General features: G+C 42.4%; 1 protein-coding gene across 2 annotated transcripts in view; it reads right to left on the bottom strand.

Annotated features, from left to right (window-relative positions):
- Positions 1 to 24,716, bottom strand: part of HMCN2 (hemicentin 2) — a 2,554,053-nt gene that overhangs the window by 807,638 nt on the left and 1,721,699 nt on the right. For both annotated transcript variants that reach the window (XM_044058392.1, XM_044058391.1), the window contains exon 56: positions 3,683 to 3,867. In XM_044058392.1, the coding sequence (XP_043914327.1) occupies positions 3,683 to 3,867 (185 nt within the window). The remainder of the gene's footprint in view (positions 1 to 3,682; positions 3,868 to 24,716) is intronic.

Genomic DNA, 24,716 nt, shown 5'->3' with positions numbered 1-24,716 from the left:
GGCCCCCAAAGCATAGTCTGATGCATCTGTAGTTAGGGTTTGGGTGGCAGGGGATAGAGGGAATGAGAGTCCCTTGTTTTGATGACATGTCTTTGCCCACCAAAGAAACTCCTGTTGCAGGCAGGGAATGAGAGGAATCATTGTTTCCAGGCTGTGACAATGTTGACTCCATAAACTTTTTCGGTACCATTGAAGTTTCCTCATATACAGTCCCGCATATGGAATTAGTAGAATGCAGGATGCCATGAACCCCAAAGCCTGCAGAATTTGTCTTGCAGATAACTGAGTTTTTGTTGCCATTTGATTGAAGTATGTTGTCAATTGTATTTGTCTGTGTGGCGTGAGGTAAGCCATCTGGGCAGTTGTATTCAAGCTTGCACCCAGGAATGTAATTATTTGAGAGGGTACCAGTTGTGATTTATTTTCATTTATGGTGTACCCTAGGCATGTTAGAAGCCTTTTTGCAAATGCAAGATGTTGAAGAAGAGTGTCCTTGTCCTCTGCAGAAATGAGACAATCGTCCAGATAAGGATAAATTTTAATGTTTCTTTGTCTGCAGAATGCAATTACTGGTGCCAGGCACTTTGTAAAGACCCTGGGCACAGTAGATAAGCCAAAGGGCAGTGCAGAGAATCGGTAATGCAAAAAACCTGCTTTGAAGCGGAGGTATCTTCTGCAAGATTCCCTTATTGGGATATGCAGGTATGCCTCTTTTAAGTCTAGAGTTACTAACCAAGCATTCTTACCTAGCATAGGCAGTAGCTGTTGTAAAGTTAACATTTTGAATTTTGGAATGTCCAGGAACGTGTTTAGAATCGATAAGTCCAGTATTGGATGCCATGAATTGTCTTTTCTGGGTACCAGGAACAGTCTTGAATAAAATCCTTGTCCTTTTTCCTTTTCTGGTACCGGTTGAATAGCCCCCAAATCCATGAGGGACATGACTTGTTTCTGAGCCTCTGCCCACTGGTTCTGTGGCAGATCCGGCCATCCGTTTGGAACTGGCAAAGTATGGAAATGAAATCTGTACCCCTGGGATATTATGTTTAATACCCACTTGTCCTGGGTTATTAACTGCCAGTTTTGAGCATGAAGTGCTAGTTTTCCCCCAAGGGGGCTGCCAAAAGATAAGTGCTTGGTGATGGTAGAGGGAAGTTATTGAGACTGCTTACTGTAGGGTTGTGCTTTGTTACCTCCAGATTTGGAGGTGGAGACACCCCATTGCTTTGACCTGTAAGATCCCTGTGATTGATATCTGGAGCCTTTTGATCACCTGGGTTTGCCCTGAGTGGCTCTGGTGGACACAGGAAAAGACCAGTTTTAGTAGGCCAGTGCCTACTGAACATGGGTGGCTGCACTTGTAAGAAATCTTTTACAGTTTGCATAGATTTAGCTTTGTCTTCCATTTTCTTTAAAACCTCTTCTGCCTTATTACCAAACAGAGTATCATGCTGCAAAGGGGCATCCAATAATTTAGCTTTAACATGATCAGGCAGATTTTGCTCCTTGAGCCAGGCATGCCTTCTTATCACAGATCCAGTAATGGCGGCCCTACAAGAGGTCTCCAAGGAATCAAAACCACATTGCAAAGTATGCTTTTCAACCTGTTCTGCTGAATGCAATAAATCCTGTAACTCTATTTTCCACACAATCAGAAATCACATAATTTTCTGTTTCAGTGAGCCCATAACATGCTGTTGATATTTAAGCATATGAAACTGGCAGTTTAAAGCCCTGATTGCCAAGGTTGCAGACGTATAAACCTTCTTACCCCATCTATCCAGCGCCCTGGAATCTCTATCAGAAGGAGTAGGATTTTTGGCTGTAGAAGCCTTTACACCCTTGGGACCCTGAGAAATAGTCTCAGGATCAGCAGCAGGATTTTTGAAAACAAATTTGTGGGAGTCAGGAGCCCTGTAATATTTGTCTGGCTTACTAGGACCCGGAGGCAGGGAATCAGGAGCCATGCTTGATTCCAAAAACACATCAACAATGCCTAATACAGGAGGAATTGCCAAAGGCCTATGCTGAGGAAGAAGGAGGAAATCCCTAAGCCTCTTTTTTGATTCAGAGAAGTCCTGACTCTCCCAGTGAAAATGTTCCCTTAAAGTATGCAAAGTCTCTCCAAAAGAGTAATCTTCAGGAGGAGATGCAGATGGGATGGATTCGTCTGCATCAGAATCCTCATAAGGTGGAATAGAAAATTCCTGATCAGAAGAGGAATCAGAAGAAATGGAAACCTGATCTGAAGATTCATAATCAGTGCCTTGCCTAGGCCTCTTAGCAGGGGTGGGGGGAGTTAGGAACCCCTGATCAAGGTAATTAAATCCTAGGCCATTTTGATAATTTGTTTTTTAGGTATAGGGGCTTGAGCACGTGGCTCATGCATTGGTTTTTTAAACATAGAAGTTGTTTTTGACATTGTTTTTGTTGATGGCATCAGTTTAATATAAAAATGTTGAGGCCTGAAAACACCCTCAGAAGCCGGTGCCTGCTCAGCAGCTCTGGACCCATCCAAGGGAGAGACATCCGCGGGTTCAATACTTTGTGAATCTCGCAGCATACCGGACTCCAAATGGGTCTCGGTAGAGGCCTGCGACTCAAAAGTAGCTGGTATCAGGGGCTGCGAAAGCGCCTCACTGAGTACCGGCGACTGGCTTAGGAGAAACTTCGTCATCGGTTTTGGACCTCGACAGTCTATCTCTGTCTTTTTCCTTGCATTTTTTGTGAACTCCGGTAGTCGGATTGCTAACCGATGACATTTCAGGGTAGTTAAATCTTGAGCCAAAATATTTAGAAGCAAAAATATACCGACGCTTAATAGTAGTTGGCTAAATTTAGCACAAAACCGACAGCAAGGCACATTGTGATCAAGGCCTAGGCAAGGAATACAGTACAAATGAAAATCCTTATGAGGTATTTGCTACCCACAAGTAATGCAATTATTAACTTTTACTGACATCGGTAAGGAGCAAGAAAAAGCTTCCCCAACGGGGTACTTAGCTTTAGTTTGAAGACTTCGGTTCTGAAACCCGAAAACAAAAATTTCAGGAGTCGGCCGACCGGCACTTGCGAACTGCTTCTGCTTCGGGCACCACACAGCAAGAAAGACTGATTAAAATGGCATCGGCTGCATGTTTTATACCTCTGATGACCTGACATAATGGAAGAGGAGACAGTAACCGACGCAGGACCCAAGACTTTGTTATTCAGGCCGACTTAGGGCAACCTACCACCAGATTGCCCAAATGTAATGACTGCAACAGTGAAACATGAAGAACATCACAGCAACATAATACCTAAAACAAGGTAAGCAATCAGAAAAGGTTACATCTGCATAGGATGGTGCAAAGCTATGCTGGGATAATGCTGTAGGAGAGAGGTTGCCACATAGCGGGTATTGATATCACTCTGAAAGCCCTGACAGAACTTCAGTCCTTTAAAGGTGGCATTTCTGTATGTTCACATGTATGTGAAGGACATACAGGATCTTCTCAGAGACGTACCTTCATCAGGTAGTGACAAATTCAGTAAACAGATACTGTTTCATAATATGATATGCTACGGCTTGCACAATTAGTATATGGATAACAGAATATATATAAAACTTCCAACAAGTTCTAAAATAAACAAACAAACCATAGTATAAAATATAATACTGTACTGAAATCATTTCACTGACCTCTAATGTTTGTCCTCCATTTAGTATCCGATGTCTGTGACTTGTATTGAGGGGAAGTCCATCTTTTAGCCAGGATATCACTGGCTCAGGGTTACCAACAGCTTTGCAGTGCAGTTGAGCTGTACTGTTGACAGTTACGACCACTTCTTCTGCAAAGTCTTTGTCTCCATGTATCACAGGGATACCTATCCAAAAAGGAGGAACAGATGTAGTGTTATAAAATACTGACATGTTTTCTTAAATTTAGCTGGGAAGTTTACTGACTTCTCTTATCTTTAGAAGTGACCAAAGGCATTACATGATGTAAACAGAACATGCATACTGTTACAGCAGATATGTCTCGTCTAAAGGAAAGGAGTAAATAGTGCTGACAATGCTGACAGAGTTTAACACTGCAACATGAAGCATTGTATTGTACATTACTTTAAATATAACTCAGAACTGAGAATTCAACTGAAGTATAAAACTAACCAATGAAAAAAGATAACACCGACAATGAACTGTGCAAGGCTAATACAGAAAACAGCTTTGGTATAATGTCCCAGCACAGACACACAGAAGAGAACAAATACATCCAGCAAGAGTAAAAAATAAAGCTTTAATGGTTAGATTAGGAGTATAAACACTAGGTTTCCTAAACAAACCAGATACACACTAATCATTAGTAGAAGAGTGCAAACATTTAAGAGCCAAATTTCATGCAAAAAGTCTCAGTTCTAATAGGTTCATAGGTAAGTACTAGGCTATCTGCCCATGGGCATTTATAAGCCTAGCCATAGAGTGATGGCTTTCGCCTCCCCATTAGATTAGTAACCTGGGCCTCTGTCAACAGTGCTCCTGAAGTGATCCCAGGGTAGAACTTACGATTCCCCATCCACTCATCAATATTTCTCTTGAAGAGGGTCAGAGAGGAGCTCTGTCGAATATGGATTGGGATTCTATTCCAGACTGAGGGGAGTCGCTGGACAGGAATCTATCCCTCCAGCATGTCCTGTTTATTGATGTACATAGGTTCAAGTTGCTAGAACGAGTGGTTCTGAGGGATATTGTTTTTTTGAGGTGAAGCATGTCCATTAGTTCAGGGTTTGACATGGCCCTATAGGTCAGGCACAGGTCACCTTTGAACAGACGGTAAACGACTGAGAAGAGCTGGAGCTTTTTTAGTCGTGCTTCATAGGGTAATTGTTTAAGGCCCTTAATCCTCTTAGTGAGGTACTTCCTGTGGTCTTTTTAGTTATTGCAGGTGTCTAGTGAGGTACATCCCAAATGGGGCATTGTACTCTATTATGGGCCTAATGAGTGTGGAGTAAAGGGGCACAATCACCTCCTTGGATCTGGATGAGAAACCCTTTGTGATCAGGTGTGCCACATAGAAGGATTTCCTGACTGTTTTGGCTATGTGGTTATCAAAGGAGAGCATGCTTGGGTACCCAGGTCCCTAATTACGTCTTCTGTACTTAGTGGATTCCCATCTATGTGGTAGTTTGTAGGTACTTTGTTTTTCCCAAATGGGATTACTATGCATTTTTTGGCATTTAGCTTGAGGCTGTGACTTTGACACCAGGTGTTTGTCTCTGTGAGACCCTTTTGCAGGATGTCTTTGTCAGTTGGAGAGTCAATTATTGCACCCAATTTACAGTCATCTGCGAACTTGGTTAGCCACAGTCCCTCTGCCTTTGCCTGTACTTCGGAAAAATATATACCGAACAGGAGGAGTCCCAGGACTGAGCCCTGTGGGACTCCGCTTGTGACTGGTTTAGAGTCAGACATGGCGCCAGCCACTCTTACTGTGTAGGTTCTGTCTGAGAGCCAATTGGCAACCCATCTCGTGACATGGGGGTTGATATTTAAGATGGTGAGTTTGTCTATGATTCCTGAGTGTGGGATGGTGTCAAATGCCTTAGTGAGGTCCAGATATGCTGTGTGGACCACCTTCCCTTCATCTATGGCCTTGGTGACTGTTTCGAAGAAGTCGACCAAGTTCAGGAGGCAAGATCTGCCTTTAACAAAGCCGAACTGGGTGGGGTCCAGTGTCTGTAGGTTCCCAATGTCCCTGTTAATGAGCTCCATGATAATGCATTCCATGGCTTTGCAGACCAAGCTAGTCAAGCTTATAGGGCGATAGTTCCCACTAAGTCTGCCCATTGAGTAGGTATAAAAGTCAAACCTTTGCTTAGCAAGTTGTATTCATTAGCATTCAACGGTCGACTTGAGATATTCCAAACTAATTTTCATTTGTTGTTTTCCACATTGTTTTCAGCGTGCAGACATTTAAATCCTGATCCAACTGATTCCTTTTTATTTTGGCTCTTTTTGGTGAAGAATCTCTTGAGTCCTTCCCATGTGTTTGAAATGATAATGGAAGGGCCGAAAAAAACTGTTCACCTGTGTTGAAGGCAGTTTTCATAGGTTCATAGGTAAGTACTAGGCTATCTGCCCGAGGGCATTTATAAGCCTAGCCAGAGTGTGTCAGCTTTCGCCACCCCATTGATTAATTAACTGAGCCTCTGTCAAGAAGAGCCAATGAAGTGATCCCAGGGGTGTATTTTCTGTTACCCATCCACTCGTCAAGGTTTCTCTTGAAGAGTGTTAGTGAGGGGCTCTGCCTAATGTAGTTAGGAATTTTGTTCCAAAGCATGGGGAGTCTCTGTGACAGGAATCTATCCCTCCAGCATGTTCTATTTATTGTTGTGGCGAGGTTTAGCTCACTAGAGCGAGTGGCTTGCAGTGACTTGGATTTCTTTAGGTGGAGCATGTCCATCAATTCTGAGTTGGACATGGCTTTGTAAGTCAGGCAGAGATCACCTCTGAGTAAGCGATATGCCACTGAGTACAGCTGGAGTTTTTCCAGTTGGGCTGCATAGGACATATGTTTGAGACCATTAATCCTCTTGGTGAGGTACTTTTGTGGTCTTTCCAGCTGTTGGAAGTGTCTTGTGAGGTACATCCCAAACAGGGCATTGTACTCTATGATGGGTCTGATGAGTGACGAGTAGAGGGGCACTATAACCTCTTTATTTCTAGATGTGAACTCTTTAGTAATTAGATGGGCTACATAGAAGGATTTCCTAACTACTTTGGCAATATGATTGTCAAAGGAGAGATTACTATCTACCAGGGTCCCCAGATCTCTTATTACCTCTTCTGTATTAAGGGGGCTGCCACCTATGTGGTAATTCATGGGTGTTTTGTTTTTCCCAAACGGGATGACTATGCATTTTTTGGCATTTAGCTTGAGACCATGACTTTGACACCAGGTGTCAGTCTCAGTAAGGCCCTTTTGGAGAATGTCTGTGTCAGCTGGAGAGTCAATTATGGCTCCCAGTTTGCAGTCATCGGCCAACTTGGTTAGCCATAGTCCTCCTGTGTTTTCCTGTACTTCTGAGAAGTATATGCTGAACAGTAGGGGTCCCAGGATCGAGCCTTGTGGAACACCATTTATGACTGGTTCAGAGTCAGACCTGGAGCCCACTATTTTTACCATGTGAGTTCCGTCTGTAAACCAATTGGCAACCCATCTCGTGACGCAGGGTTTATGTTCAGGCTGGTGAGTTTTTCTATAATTCCCGAGTGGGGAATGGTGTCAAAAGCCTTGGCGAGGTCAAGGTAGGCTGTGTGAACTACCTTCCCCTCATCTATGGCCTTGGTGACTGTCTCAAAGAAGTCAACTAGGTTTAGTAGGCATGATCTGCCCTTAACAAAGCCAAACTGGGTAGGGTCAAGTGTTTGGAGGTTCCCAATGTCTTTGTTAATGAGTTCCATGATGATGCGCTCCATAGCCTTGCAGACCAGGCTAGTCAGGCTTATGGGGCGATAGTTACCAGGGTTAGTTGAGGCCCCTCCTTTGTGGAGCGGAATAACCGTTGCTGTGCGCCATTCTATGGGCACATAGCCTGTAGAGAGGCTGAGGCTAAACAGTGTGTTTAGGTGGGGGGTTAGTTTGTTCTGAAGTTCATGCAAGATGCAGCCTGGGACACCATCTGGCCCCATTGACGCTGTGCTTTTGGCTTTTGAAAGGGCTGTTTTCACCTGTGCGTCTGTGATTTCTGGGACACTACACTTTTCCTGTATTGTTGTAGGCCCTTTTGGGGGTGAGAGGGAGGTAAAGTTTGCACTGAATCTATCTGCCAGGATGTTGGCAATATCAGTGGGTTCAGTATATTTTGTGCGATTTTGCACTAGCTCAGAGCATATCTGCGAGTTGCCACTTAGATTCTTGACATAGCTAAAGAAGGCTTTGTGGTTATCTTTCGAATCCTTGGCTATTTTTCTTTCTAATTTAGCCTTGGAGGATTTTATGAGGGACCTTAGTTTCTTACTGATACTGATCAGGGATGTCTTTCCTTCTTGGGATTTGCTTTTTTTCTGAACTAGTTTCCTCCTTCTATTGTATGGCCTGTTTATGGCTAGGGTCCACCAGACTGGTTTCCTTCTCTTAGGGGAGTGAGTCTTGGTTTTGCTAGGGATGGCATGATCCATGCATCCTTGTAGGTGCTCATAGAGTGCATTTGTAAAGGTTTCTGCATCTTGGGCAGCTTTATCCTTTAGCATGGGGGCTGTGAAACTTACCACCTCTGTCTTAAGTAAGGTGAAGTTTGCTTTAGAAAAGTTTTTTTACTGTGGTTTCCTTAGTTGGGGGTGGTGGTGGGGTGTGGACATCCAAAGTGATTAGTTTATGGTCTGATCTAACCAGTGATGGGTTGACCTCTGGTGTGGAACACCTGTCGCCCATGTTGGTGATGACCAGGTCCAATATGTTTTCACCTCTGGTAGGGGAGTTTACCAGCTGATCCAAGGCATTTGAGTTGATAAATTCCAGGAAGCGCTGGACCTGGGAGTTTGTACTTGAGTAGTTTTCCCAGCTAACAGTAGAGTAATTGAAATCACCCAATATCATGGCGCTTGGTAGGACCTTCATGTTTTCCAGTGTCTCCAGAAAGGCGGAGTGGTGGTACTGGGTCATGGAGGGTGATCTGTAGCAGGCCACAATTTGCATTGCAGATTTGCCTGATGTTAGTTGCACATGGATGATCTCAGAGGTATCATGCTGCGCCACTAACCTGGAGGTGTAGGTATCCTTGATGAATATGGATACACCCCCTCCTTTTGTGTTTCGGTCCATGTTCTGTGGCCGAAATGTGTGGTATGAGTTGTAGCCCAGTAGTGCTGGGGTGATCTGTGGAGCCTTGAACCAGGTTTCAGTTACTGCACAGATGTCGACGTTCTCCATATTGAGGAGTGCTTTGAGTGCATGCATTTTGAGATTTAAACTCCTGGCGTTGAGTAGCATAACCCTCATTTTTTTATTTGTGCTGTTTATGGAGGTGGGTTTGACTTTTGAGCCTTGACTAAAAAAGGCACTATGGGGGCAGCAAGAGCCTTGGCCAGTATTCGAAAGCCTAGGGGTGACAGGTGCAAGCTGTCTCTTGTGAAGCAATGAGGCCTATTGAGCATGTTGTCCCAGGCTGACAGACACTGGATCCCCTTTGAATGACACCAGAAGCTTAGCCAATTGCTGAAATTGATAATTTTTTCTTTATACTGCGGTATCATTCTTGGTGAGGGCAGGATACTACTCAGGGTCATACCCACCTGGGCTACATGGTCAGAGAGATCTTCCATGTCTCTTTTCATGTAGTCCATGGAGGTACGTCTCAGGTCATTCACACCAACATGAACAATGACAGAGTCATATTTGTACTTGTTCTGGAGTGACCTGAGTGCTTGTGTTATGTGGCGGATTCTGGCTCCCGACAGGCAGCTAATAGTAACCTTCTCCTTGTCCAGCCTACTGAGTGGGACATCAGTGTGCCTGACTATAGAGTTGCCTATTACTAGTGTGTTAGGTATGTTATTTTGCCTTAAGGGCTGTGATTGTGCGGCATGCTGATTTTGTGTTTTATGTGTTGTCTGGTTTGTGACAGGAGGTGCAGGTTTTTTGGGTGTCTGCTTTGGAGGTCTGTGATGCTTTTGCAGGTTTTTATTTAGAGCCTCCAAGTATGATTTTGTGTATTTATGTGTATTTTTTGCCAGTGCTGGTTTAGTATGTCTATGTGAGGCTGGAGTTGTGGTGCAAGTGCATCTCTTGCATATGTTAATGTTTTGTGGAAGGAGGATAGGGTTGTCTGTGTACATGAGGCAGTTGTAACATTGCCTCAGGATACCCAGGTTCATCAGCTGGACTGGAGAGTATACCTGAAATTGCCCTTTGGTCATGTCTGAATAGTAGGGTGAGCTGCTTAGTCACTTGGTTGGTGAGGGGTGAATAATGAGCCTTGCCCTGCTGGGCAATCTAGTGTCGGGGTATATTTGTGCTTGCTATTAGGTCTGAGCAAGTGCTGGACTGTAGGATGCTTTTTAAGTGCTTAGGTTGAGAGTTAGACTACTTTCAAGAAAAAAACTGAAGAGGAGACTTGGTGGAGCCGAGATATATTTAGCCCTAGCTAACCTGCACTGCTCTGATGTGGAAAACCATGCAAACACGCTTTTTACAGCAGGAAAATGAAATAGACAGAAATTAGCCCAAAATGGCCCACAAACTACTAACTTCTAGGTTGGAACCACTCCTCCAGGGACAGATGGCTGCTCAAAGCTCCCTCTCTCACAGGTGAACAGAGAAACCTCCCTCTATCCAAGTAAGGTATGGGCAACTCAGAAAATTGTAACAGCCCTGAATTCAGCACTAGCCTGAAAACTGGACTATACTAGCTTAGAAAGGTGGGAAACAAGGAAAAATTTTTTTTGAAAAGATAAGGCAAAAACAGTAAGAATACACTTAAAACAGCTTTAGATGACTACAAGCAATCAGAAAAGGCTTTTAAACAAATTAACCAAACAGCCGGTTCACTTTCCACCCTCACTTCTTGGCTGGATACGTTTCTAACAGCTGAGCTCTCTCCTCTAGGTGTTGCATACACTGACTGGTCACTCGAAGGTGGAAGTACCGCCTCATTCACAACTGAATTCTGTGGGATAGTAGTGTCCAACTTTTCTATAGTCTGAACATTAACCTTTCTACTATTACTTTGCAATTCTCTTGGCCAATTAAATACATTGTGTTCTCCAAAATCTCTTAGGTCTCTCTGCACCTTACTCTTCTCTTGCTGCATGAGTTTATGCTCATAGACACACACTTGGTCAATGAGTTCACTAACCTTTAAGTCAACAAAGTCATTATTTGTTTCATTTTATAATTAATTTTGGAGCAGTTTTATTTCGTCACATAATTCCTGTTCAATGGGTTTAAAGAAATCAACAATTAATCTTAAGTAGGATAAACTCATCTCTAAGTTGATTCTTTGCCAACTGGCAAGCAACTCTAGCTACATCGCTCCATATGTTGGCATACTGAACATGAAAAGACCTCTTGGTACTATATTTAGAGAACAATGGGTCTCCATATGCAGCCATTGGCATTGTAACCGTTTTCAGCGATAGCATTTACAATTCACTCATTCTCTTTGTCTAGTCCGTTGGAGTTCAGACTCATTATACTCAGGAGCAAAATATTCAGCTAAATCATCTGTAAGGAGCAGGTGGTTTACCTCTGTTTTAAGGTGGTTTACCTCTATTTTAAGGAAGTGGGGGAGCCGATCATTTCTCCCTTTTCTCCTTTGTTGTCCAGGATCATAATCCAGCTCAATAGAAGCCACATTTCCTTCTGCCATGCTCACCAGTGCAAATCAATTAAAAAACAAACCAACAAAAAAAGATAACACTAGCAATCAAGTGTGCAGCGCTAACAGAGAAAACAGCTTTGGTATAATGTCGCAGCGCAGACACACAGCACAGAACTAATGCATGATGTAAACAGAACATGGATACTGTTACAGCACATACATCTCGTCTAAAGGAAAGGAGCAAATAGTGCTGACAATGCTGATAGAGTCTAACACTGCAACATGAAGCATTGTATTGTACATTACTTCAAGTATAACTCAGAACTGAGAATTCACCTGAAGTCTAAAACTTTTAAAACCGTCATTTGAATTCAGTTAGGTTAGAGCAAGGTGTACACATGGGTTAATGCAAGGTGTATACATGGTGTACATGTTGCAGCGACATTTCCACTTTAGCAACAGCCCTACTATAGTGCTTTAGCATGTGTGCATCACTGTGATGGGCTGTTTCTCTGCGGCCATGCTAAATGCCAATGAGGAATTTAGGTACAGAGACATATGCTAATTAGCCATGTGTTCTTCCCCAGAAATGTCTGCAAAAAGAATATCAGTCACATGTGTTAATAAACACATCCAAAAGCTTGTGCTCATAATGTTGGGGGGATGTGCATGTGTGAAGCTCCATGTGTGATGACTAGACTATATATATATATATATATATATATATATATATATATATATATATACATATACATATATGTGTGTGTGTGTGTGTGTGTGTCTGTCTGTCAGTCTCTCTGCCTGGGAAGTCACAACAGGAGGGTTAGTGGGGGTGGGAATGGGGGATAGTTGTGTGTATGTCTCTGCCTAGGAGATCACAATGAGGAGGCTAGTTAGGAGGTACAGAAGGGGTGTGCGCATGTAGGTAAGGATGAACAGGAAGTGTGTCTGTGAGTGTATTTGGTGAAGGATGTCTGTATGTGTGTATATAGGAATGCATGGGGGGGGTGGCTAAGCTGTCATACCTCCGCATTCCTCTAAACTAATGAGCAAATCCTGAACCACTTGTAGGGGTGGATACTAAACACCAGAGATATCCATATCACACCTTCAAGACATTTACAAACTGTAAATGATAGAAAGTTTTACAGCAGAAAAGACATGGGGATGAGGGTACACTAGATACCAGGAATATCTATATTGTGCCTTCAGGGCACTTGCACACTATAAATAAAAAAAGACTTGCAGCACAAAATACATGAGGAGGGGATAATGATAGACACCAGGGATGACTATATCATAACTTCAAGGCACCTAAAAAGATTCAAATCCTGTCCTTTTCACACAAAAAGGTTTAGTCCTATGCACTACTACTGGACACTAGAAGTAGTGAAGGGTGATTCAGAGATATGCAAATTAGATTACAGCAAGGCCTTTTGGCATTACGGTTAATGAGTCTCTGAATCCCATTCTTTTTCACTGTGGGAAAAGCCCCTTTTCACTGCAGCTCCTTCTGTCAGTGGTGGGGTTCTTTCTGAGACCCAGTAAATGTTTTTTGCAAGAGACAAGTCAGTCTGCACCTCCTCGTGAAGGAGCTGTGCCCTTTAGATCCATTTGTACGTTCTTGCTCCATGTTTACAATAGAAAAAGGGAATATTTCCTTAGGTGAACTATGTGTTCATAGCGAATATCTCCCTAGGTGAACTACATGTTCAGAATTACACATTATATGATGCAATATTTTACTTTTTGTCCAAATATGGAAGAGGCACTAACAGTACATACATTCACAGACATAAAAAGCACAAAATGGGATATGCAACATATAAGAGAGCTGTGAATAAATAACTAGATAAAAGAGTAAAAATACATAGATAAAGCAGTAACAGATGAATATATAAACATGGCATATGCATGTTCAATAAAGTTACACAGAGTTAGAAAAAAAAAAGCATAAAGGGACTGTACAATATTCCTTCTAAGCAGATTTTTCTCATCTGTACAGGCAACTAATCTAAGCAGGCATTATTTGCTGCAGACGTCAAGCGTTGTCGCCTCACAGTAAGACGCTGTCCGGTTCGATTCTCAGCTAGAGCGTCTTCTGCGTGGAGACGTGTGAATGGGCATACCTTCGTTGAAGGTTGTGCATCAGGGCTGGTAACTTGGCACGTAAAAATCAACTACCAATCATTAGCAGACCGGACTTCCGCTGTGGCGACCCCTAACCAGGAAAAGCCGAAAGACACAACAACAACAATCACAGCACGTCCTATAATTTTTGTGCATTTTAAAATCATGAGCTCAGCAGCCATGACAACCATGAACTTTGTTTCCTCAAACACTCCCAGTACTGAAACATGTAATAGTGAATGAAATGCTATATTCACATATATCAATGTAAGAGCTTGTGCAAGACAAGTCTGTGCCTGAGCATGTGCAAGAGAAGTTTGTTCTTGTTATGCTGACAGTCAGGCTGCATGTATGATTACTACCTAAATATATGTTACAAATTTTCTTTTAAGGAAAGTCAGAACCTGGCAAATTTTAAGCCCCTATAAAACCTGAGAACACTTTTGCCTATGCAGAACTGTTCACAGAAATCCTGTAGAAGCATGTTAATAACTGTATAGAGGCAGCTGTACCCACCAGGAAGAAGTACAGAACTAACTTGAAAAACAAGCCACCCTGGTGGAATCACAAAATCAATTGGATGTACACCAGGATGAAGAAGATCATGGCAAAAAATTAGGAGGTGCAGCACAAAGCAGGATAAAAGCACTATAATTAAACAAAACAAACAACTCAGAGGGCAAATAAAGTCTATCAAAGCCACATTTGAGGTAAGTTTGGCCTCCCAGGCCAAGGACAACCACAAAGCATTCTTTAGCTATGTCCGCAACCTCAAAGGCAATACACAATTGTGTCCAGAGCCCATTGTAAATGGAGCCACCTATACTGAGCCAGAAGATATAGCAAATCTCCTGGCTGATAAATTCAGCTCCAACTTTAATCCTCTCTCCCCCTTAACCTTCTCTCAGGAAATATCATCAAATATAACTCCCCCTACTATCACTACGGAACAGGTCCTTAATGTCCTCTCTAAGACCAAGAACACTGCATCAATAGGACCAGACAATATCCCAGGATGCCTTCTAAATAGCATGAAACATGACCTGTCAGGACCTCTGGAATTACTATTTAACTGTAGCCTCCAAACAGGCTTTGTGCCTCATGAATGGAGAAAGGCAACAGTCATCCCACTGTATAAAGGGTGGCCATCTACAGACCCTGGAAAAGTACAGTTGTGTACACTTATCCATAAATGTAGATGATCAAGTGTATTCACTGTTGCAGTCATTACATTTGGGTTATCTGCCTGCAGGTAGCCCACAGCCGGCCTGAATATCAAAGTCTTGGATTCCTGCATCGGGTGCTGTCTCTTCTTCCATGACGTCAGGGGTATAAAACATGCAGCCGACGCCGTTACATCAGTTTTTCTTGCCCCAGATATCAGGTGCCCCCCTAATGGGAAACAAATATATGTTAGGTTACACCTCCAACAAAAAGAAAATACACCAGAAAGTTGAAACACACTAAACAAGAAGAAAAGTATAGGCAAGAGAAGTCAGGGGGGGGGCTGCAGGGAGGGTAACCAGGACTGCAACAGTGAATACACTCGAACATCTACATTTATGGTAAGTGTACACAACTGTACTATGTTCTTTGTGTTTCACTGTTGCAGTCATTACATTTGGGTTGATTCTCAAAGCTAAGGAAGGGAGGAGGAAGTTAGAGAGCATTAGGACCAGCTATTAAGCCCTGCAAGACTGCAGTGGCAAAACATGCTCTGGATTTAGAAAAAATAGGCATGTGGTAATAGGGACACCTCTGAGAAAGGCTGTAGAGGTAGATGCAGCCCTGATGGAATGTGATCTTATCCCCTGTGGGGTAGGTTTTCCATGGTGCTTATAGCAGAAATGAATGCAATGGGCTATCCACTTAGAAATGGTTTGCTTTGAAATGGCCTTGCCCTCTGCCCCTTCAGCAAAGTCAACTAGCAGCTGTTCAGATTTTCTGAGAGGCTTAGTCCTGTCGAAATAAAATCTAAGTTGCCTGTGCACGTCCAAAGAGTGCAGTATTCATTCTCCTTTGTTTTGTGGATTTGGGAAAAAGGTAGGCAAATGAATGGACTGATTAAGGGCCACGCTAGACACCATCTTGGGCATAAAGGAGGACTGGTCCTGAGGGACACCCTGTCTGCAAGGAAGATGATGAATGGCTCCACTGCCATGAGGGCCTGTAATTCCGACACTCTTCTTGCAGAAGTGATGGCTAGAAGAAAGGCTGCTTTCCAAGAAAGGAATTTCAACTCTGCAGTTGCAGCTGGCTCAAAAGGAGATAGAGTGAGCTTTTTCAATACAAAGTTAAGGCCCCAAGCTGGAGTAGGGGCTCTCCTAGGTGGTCTTAAATGTTTGGCCCCTCTGAGGAATTGCTTTAAGCAGGGGGTGAGAGAAGAGGGGTGGTTCAGTATTATAATGAGCTGAAATGGCAAAGGCATGAATTTTAATTGACGAGAAGGAAAGGCCCTTGTGGAGCATCTCTGTTAAGTACTGAAGAATATACGGTAAACTGGGCACCGTTGTGCCCATCCCCTGAGTCTGGCTCCAGGAACAGCATCTTTTCCACTTTTCAGCACAGGATTTTCTAGTACTAGGCCCCCTTGCCTCCAGAATGGCATGTAGCACCTGTTTACTGAGGGATGTTATTAGAGAGCTCAAGGAATTAGCCAGGCTACAATGTTCAGGGTTTGAAGTTGAGGGTGCAGAATCTGGCCCTCCTGCTGGAACAGCAGGGAAAGGGTCTGAGGCAGATACCATGGTTCCAGCAGTAACATACTGCACAAGAGGGGGCACCGGTGTTGGCATGGCCAGTCTGGTGCAATCAGTATTGTCCTTGGTTTGTCCTGTTTGATCTTTAGCAGAACTTTCGAGAGGAGAGGCAGAGGGGGAAAGGCATAAACTGAAAGGCTTTCCCAGGTGAAGGACAGGGCATCCACTTTCCAAGCTTGACTGTGGGAAGTCCTTGTGGAGAATTTGTCCAATTGGTAGTTCTGAGGAGAGGCAAACAGGTCTATCACTGGATTCCCCCATTTATTTATCAAAAGGTTGAATATCTTTGGTTCCAGTTTCCACTCATGTGGGTCCATGAGATTTCTGCTTAGGTCGTCTGCCAGTGAATTTAGCTTGTCCTGGAAGAATGTGGTCCTTGAAGGCTGTCTGGGAATTCTGTACAGCTAACATTTCTGTTTGATTGATATGCAGGTGCAACTGACTCGGGTTACATTTGCCCTGAATGCAGTGCCCTGCCAAGTGAGCCCTCCATGCATAGTCTGATGTGTCTGTTGTTAGGGTTTGGGCGGCAGGGGGTAGAGTCAATGGGAGCCCCTTGTTGAGGTAGCAGGCCTCTGCCCATCAAAGGAACTCTGTCTTTATGCAAGGAGTAATAGGATTCATCGATTCCAGATCCTGAGAATGTTGACACCATAGGCTTTTTAGATACCATTGTAGGTTCCTCATATGCAGTCTTGCATATGGAATTAGTAGAATGCAAGAGACCATGAACCCCAGGGCTTGCAGGACTTTCCTTGCAGATAGCTGGGTCTTTGTGAACAGTAGTTTGAAGTAGGCTGTCAAACTTGTTTCTCTGGCATGAGGTAAGCCATCTGGAAAGTTGTGTTAAAGCTTGCTCCCAGGAATACAATTTGTTGGCAGGGTACTAGATGAGATTTATTTTCATTTATGGTGTACCCCAGTGAGGTTAGAAGTTTCTTTACAAATGCTAGATGTTTTAGTAGCATTGTTCTGGCTTTTTGCCTGAATTAGACAGTCGTCCAGGTATGGGTATATTAGAATATTTATTTGCCTGCAAAATGCAATGACTGGAGCTAGACACTTTGTGAATACCCTGGGTGCAGTAGATAAGCCAAAGGGAAGTGCAGAGAACTGATAGTGCATGGAGCCTGCTCTGAAGCGTAATTATTTCCTGCAAGATTCCCATAATGGAATGTTCAGGTAAGTCTAAGGTTGCCAACCAAGCATCTTTGCCTAGCATAGGAAGCAGCTGTTGAAGTGTTAGCATTTTGAATTTTGGGATTACCAAAAAGGTGTTTAGAATAGACAGGTCCAGGATAGGATGCCAGGAGCTGTTTTTGCTGGGTACCAGGAAAAGTCTTGAATAAAAACCTTGACCCCTTTCTTCTGCTGGGACAGGTTGAATAGCCCTGATATATAGAAGAGAGAGAACCTGCTGTTGAGCCTTTGCTCACTGATTTGGGGGTAGGTCTGGCCAACCGTTTGGGGTTGGTAAGGTGTTGAAGTGGAATTTGTATCCTTGGAAAACTATATTTAAAACCCATTTTTCCATAATGGGGTGTCTTATTACTTCCAGCTTTGGAAGTGGGAGCCCCCCACTGCTTAGGCCTGCGAGTACCTTGAGACTGTAGCCTAGGTGGTCTGCTGTTCCTGGGTTTGGAAGAGACAGGAAAGGACCAATTCTTAGAAGGCCAATGCCTGCTAAATCTAGGAGGCTGTACTTGCAGGAAATCTTTAACCGTTTGCAAAGATTTAACTTTTTCCTCCATCTTTTTAAGGACTTCTGCTTTGTTGCCAAACAGGCAGTCTTGGTTTAAGGGAACATCCAGTAATTTAGCTTTAACATGATTTGGCAAATTTTGCTCCTTAAGCCAAACATGCCTTCTAAGTACAGACCCAGTGACAGCAGCCCTGCAAGATGCTTCTAAAGAGTCAAAACCATATTGCAAGGTATGTTTACCAACTTGTTCAGCAGAATGCATTAAATCCTGTAATTCTTTATTTTCAGCACAGTCAGGAATCAACATAATTTTCTGTTTAAGTAGTCCCATAATATGCTGCTGATACTTTAACATATGAAACTGGCAGTTTAAGGCCCTAATGGCCAAAGTAGAAGAAGTATATACCTTCTTACCCCATCTGTCCAAGGCCCTGGAATCTCTATCAGAGGGGGTAGGGTTTTTGGCAGTAGTAGCCTTAATGCCTTTAGGTCCTTGGGAAATGTTCTCTGGGTCCACAGTAGGATTCTTGAAGAGGAATTTGTGAGAATCAGATACTCTGTAATACCTGTCAGGCTTCCTGGGAGCTAGAGGTAAAGTGTCTGGGGCCAGGCTAGAGTCCAAGAAGGCATCACCTACAATGTCCAGGACAGGAGGGATAGCTAAAGGCCTGTGTTGAGGGAGGAGTAAGAATTCCCTAAGCCTCTTTTTGGAGTCAGAGTAATCCTGGCTTTCCCCAACGGAAATGCTCCCTAAGAATGTGTAAGGTTTCACCAAAAGAAAAATCTTCTGGAGGGGAAACAGAGGGAATGGAATCCTCTGCATCAGAATCTTTATAGGTAGATAAGGGCAAATCCTGGTAATCAGAAGAAACAGATATTTCAGAATCCTGATCAGAAGAATCAGAAGGAAAATCAGTTCTAGGTCTCTTATAGGGTGAAGGCTGGCTTACCCTAATTAAAGTAATAAGGTCTTCAGCCATTCTTATCATTTGTTTTTTAGGCATATGGGCCTGACCATGCAGTTTGGACGTCAGTTTTCTAGGCGTGGGTCGAGTTTTAGGCCTTGAAGAAGAAGACAAAATAAAATAATCTACATGCATTTCTGAAATAAAAGTAATCTATAACTGATTATTGCAGTTATTTCTTAATTGTAAACCCTCCATGTTTTCTTCCAAAATTGCTATTTTGCGGAGGGATTATTAGGGGAAGAGCAACATTTTGAGCCAAATTCGGGGATAGTTGAGAGGTTTGGCTATGCCTAATTCTATAAAGCAATTTATTTGCATGTACCTCTCAACCTGTTAATGCAATAAATCTGGACAAGGCCAAATATATTGGGGGAACATATAAACAGTACTAAAAATTGCTCTTGTATAAACTAAGACAGTTGATAGAATAACAGGTCTTACTTTCGCATGCATTTTTCTGAAGGTTATGAAGTCTGAAACTCAGTGTGTCATTATATAGCGACTTCATTCCTAAATGATTTTCCAGAAAACCAAATTATATGAGGAAAAAAACAAAAATAATAAGCAAAAATCTATTCATTCTGTGAAAATCTGGACAGTTGGGAGGTATAGTTCAGCTGGGACTGTCTGAGTTTGCCGCCCTTTCCCCTCACAAAATCATGGCCTAATGGAGCCCACCGCCTGCAGCCATTCCAATGATCTATTACTTGGTTATTTCACTCCATTTACCATAAACACTAATGTGAATACTGCTTTACTTCTATGATGATTTGGATTTCATTTGAAAGTTTTATTTTGCATTTTACATCACAAACACTAAGACATCTGCTAAACAAAGCAACGCAGTCTCACAATGAAAACAGGCTTAGCATTAAAACTTCTCTGCCCTTGAAACTCACATTCAATGAAACAGCATTGAAACCCACATTCAAAGAAAATACATTTTGCCAGTGGCAGATAAAGATCAACTTTGGGCTGTTTTCAAATCATAGGCCCCTTGCACATGAAACATACATGTGCTCTTTGATACACCTTCCTGATTGTACTAAATTATATTCCTTGTACAATACAGTACAGTTGTTAGACGGCATTTTAAATTTATTGTTTTGAACATTTTTCCAGTAAACAATGAAACAAAATGCATGCACCAATGACAAAACTACCCAATTCAGAACATTTCCATCATAAAAACCTACTCAACCTTCGACAGTCCACCAGTATCAGTAAATATGCACAATCTCTGAAGTAGTAAAAGTCATCTAAATAATTCCATATTAAAGAAATCTGTAACAATGGAGAGGTTGCTGCTAGCAAACAACTTTATATGTCATTGTTTATTCATCTACAAATAAAGTGCCTGTTGCCCTTGAGGAATAAATTGCCTATGTTGCATGCATTAAAAAAAATGATAAGCTAGTAATATCGCAATAGGAACTGCATGGCAAACTGAGAACAGGTTCATAGTTACTACTCTAGGTATCTTTGCCAAAAAGGACTGCAGCATCCACCCACTTTACAACACAGTACAGTATCAGTAATGCATCTATCTACTGTGGAAGTAGAACCCACAGCCTTCTGTATCAAAAGCAAGTACACTACCTGTTGTGCCATTAACAATGCAAGCAGACTCAGAATAAGCAGCACTAAAGTTTTGTTCCCCTGCAGCTCTCAGCTCCTTGTAAAATCTACTTGATACGCAGTTGTATCTCTGAACTTTGCAGTACAAGAAATCTGGAAAAAGCCGACATTTATTGGAGGGGACAAAAGCCCAAAAACCAGGGACACATTTTAAACATTGCTTGTATAACATTGGAAAGTTGCTAGAATAAAATGCTGCGTTACCACCATACATTTCATTGCCATGTCTTTAACCCAGGGGACCCTGTGCAAAACAGTCAGAGAAACATACCACTATGCCAAATCAGCTGTTTTGTGAAAGACAGGAAGACGAACTTAAATAGCTACCATTTAGTAAATTCAGTTCTCACCATAGCTGTCAACCTCTTGGCACAAAACATCTGAACAAAGCCAATAATGGGGGAATACAGCCCCCAAACATATTCAGTGAATTCAGTTCTCACTATAGCTCTCAACCTCTTAGCAAAAAACATGTGGACAAAGCCAGTAATTGGGGGAATACAGCCCCAAACATTCAATGAATTCAGTTCTCACCATAGATAACTCTCAACCTTAGCACAAAATATCTGGACAAAGCCAATAATGGGGGAATACAGTCCCAAAAATAGGGACAAATTTCAAATATCCATGTTATAAACTTAGACAACTGCTAGAATAAACAGTTGTGTGTTACCATGTACTTTCTGAAGAATATGAAATCTGAAATTCAAATGCCTGTTATTTTTAAACATTTAACCAAGAAACTAGTCTGACTTGGAACAAAAGACCATTTTCAGCAGAGCAGGGAGAAATGCCAGACACATCTTTGTAAGATGGGAGGACAAGCAGACACTACACAGAAGGCACCCCAGCCAAGAATCAAACCAGAGAACCTGTAGCTGTTAGGCAGCAATGCTACCAGTGCACCACTGCACTACAGACTTAGCAAGGAAAAATGTAGATACAGAAACCACAGATTTTATGAGGAAAAAAACAAATATGAGGCAAAAATCTGCAATTTTTTTAGAAATTGTGGTGGATAGGGAATTCAGGTCCTTGCCACCTGCATCCAAGGTACAGGGTTCAAGCCTGAGTATCTCTACCCACCACCATTTGTTCTCTCTAGCCACCAGTATGTAGTAACTGGGGCATTACACACACAGACACACACAGACACACACACACAGACACAGACACACACACACTTCGTTCAGCAGTATAAAAGCCCAAACTCCAGCCAGCAATATAAAGCCTTCACCTACCAGGCCAAACTCCAGTGACCGAACGAACACCTACCTGGTTTCACAAAGTAATCCAAATCCAGCAAATGAAGCAAGCCCACAATCCGAACACCTACCTGAAGCCTTTGTCCAGCAGTAATCCATGAAGCCCATGCACTGAAAGTCCCGCGAGAGCAGCTCAGTCCTCCTCATTGGTTGTGACTGCGGCTTAAGCAGTCCGGAGCTCCTCTGTTCTGTGCGGTTGTCACCGCACAGATTCCTGGTATCTCACAGCAATGATTGCTGGATACCTCTTTGTCCATATCCAGACTGCTGATAAAGGCAGTCTGAGTTGTCTGCGCATGCGCAGAGGATCGGGACTCGTGATTTTTTTTGTTTTATAGATTTTTCTTTTGTTTTTTTCTAGGTGGGAGGGCTGCAGTCCGATAGCACGAGCCGCCCCTGATAGTATCCTTTGGGAAGTCATCCATCCCTGGTAACTATCATATTAACAACACACCCCTTAGAGTTGACCCAGTTGTCAGGGACTTAGGGACACACACAGATAGTAATCTAGCCTTTGATCATCACATGTCTACACTGGTGAGGAAATCATTCTATGTTGCACAACTTATAAACAAAGGTATGGCATCTAAGTCCAAGGAAGTCATTGTTCAACTGCATTCAGCATTCATCAGACCGATCATTGAGTAAAATGCCCCCATTGGTATGTACCTAACCAGGCATATCCAACAACTGGAACATCCACAGAGGTTCCTCACTAAAAGAATACAGGGGATAAGTAATATGTCCTTTGCAGACCACCTCAAGGCCCTATCCCTGTATTTTGTCTCTTACAGGCTTTTGAGGGGAGATCTATGCCTGGCATACGGGGCATTGTCAGACCCCACTTTGATGGACCTCCAGCATATCCACAAAACAAACAGTACCAGAATTACCAGTTCTAAAGACAAACCTTGTCTGAGTTATAAATAGGACCTGCTGGAGAGATAGGTATATATCCCAGAGACTACCCCATCTGTGGAACAGGCTCCCCCCTATCCATGTGAAACAGAGTTCCTCCCTAATCCAATTCAAGTGCAACTTGGACAATTGGATGGGAAACCGGACATTCATCCCTGGTTTGGCACCTATGTCTCTGATGTAAACAGGTAACCTGTAACTGGTTCATCTCCCAGGCCCTTTCTTACACTTATCAAGGGTATCAGAACTCATCAGAGATTTGGGATGCATCGCTAGGCTTAAAAAGGCACTTGTGGTCGTTAGCCTAGTAAACACCTATGAACAAATAGATTCTAACAGAAAGCTTATATTAAATATGCCTGAACCCAATTAGTATAGCAGACATCCAATAAAGAACAAAGTAATGCATGAAACTGCCTGACATATGAAGCAGAGTGGCAAAACTGCTTTGGAACAAGCACTTTGTTAGCTTCTGTTTTGGAGTTCTCACTATGATAGCACAACTGGTCAACTTCTCTTCTAAAGTTCCCATGGTGGGAATGCAAGAACATCAATGTCAGTGACCTCTGATACCACAACCTGCTCTGGCTAATGTCAGTACTGAGAACCATCTGAAACCCTCCTGGAAGGTAGCCAACAGTCTCTGACATGCTCACTATTGATTAGATGGACTTATAATGCTTCACCTATCCTCTCATGTTTATGCTTTATTACAATAGAAACGTCTTGTCATCCAGAAATGATTTGGCACTTATCCAGTATGACACTAGTAGTGACCAAGATAAAAAGCAGCAGTCAATAAATAATCAATAATATGAGGAACAATGGAGGAGGCTTGTATACTACAGTTAAAACAGCACCTAGAACCATGCCAAGCCCAATTCCATCACAAAATGACTGTGGGTCAATATTTCCTTATACGGTCATATGCCTGTAGAACAGCAGACCCCTCCCAGAGATATGAAGGTTGTGATGCTGTGTGAGGTATGTTATAGATTACCTCTGAATGGAATTTACCAGTTAGCTTAACTACTCTTTGCTGGTAATACTGTTTATGTATGTACTGAAACATCTGTTAAGTTGCATGGCAATTTCAGAAAAATAGCTGGGAAGGGATAAACATTTTGGAACCTTTATATACAGGTTAACAAATCTACTGTTTAAAAGAGAACTCAAAACACATTTCAAATATGCTTTTGGATGTGCTGATGAAGCTAGAGCTGTCCTGATTTAGGAACATCGTATCACAGTGCATAACAGCAAAGGAAAGAAAACATCAGTCTGACTTGGATAGCAAATGCTAAGCAAAAAAAAACAAAGTCAGTAAGTCATAGAAAAGGTCAGAGTGATGGAAGGAAGGTACCTGCAACCAAGCAGTTATTGAGGACAAGAAGAAAAGAATGTACAACAAATAAGCTAAAACTAAAACACACAAAGGAAATTTCAAAGTCAATACACAGCAATGCCCTGAATACTGTAATGTAACTGAAATAACCGTAAATGGTGCCACCTATAAGGAACTGAATTATATTGCTTATTTCCTGGCCAACAAATTTAGCTCAGACTCTCCCCTCCAACACCCCTCCAGTAAATACCACTTCCATTGCTTCCCAACTATCACTAGAGAGCAGGTACTCAAGTCATTCAAGGCCAAGAACACTGCACTGATGGTTCCTGATAATATCCCAGAATACCTCCTTAGCAGCATAAAACATGAACTAGAATAGCCACAAACAGTGCAAATCCAACTATCTGCGTTAAAAAAAACAACTTTCAGCTGTTTGTAATCTCAAATAATTCTAGGAAAACTAAAACAAATTATGTACTATACATAGCAAAGCTCAGCTGCATCGTTATAACAATGGTAGTACCAGCAATATGCAGGTTTATGAATTTAAATTTTTCTTCTTTTTTCCATACAAGAGATTACTAGCTCCTTTGGACCAACTAAAAACAGTCAAACCCAACAAGGCAACCCTGAGCAAGTTTGTCTTTATCCTCTTGCTGAATTTGCAGCTACTTTCTACATTAGGGA

This window comes from Protopterus annectens, chromosome 16.part0 (genome assembly GCF_019279795.1).
Source record: "Protopterus annectens isolate FY-2018-M chromosome 16.part0, PAN1.0, whole genome shotgun sequence".
NCBI classification, from domain to species: Eukaryota; Metazoa; Chordata; order Ceratodontiformes; family Protopteridae; genus Protopterus; species Protopterus annectens.
Note: the sequence above shows the minus strand (reverse complement) of the source record. Positions and strands in the feature narration are given on the sequence as shown.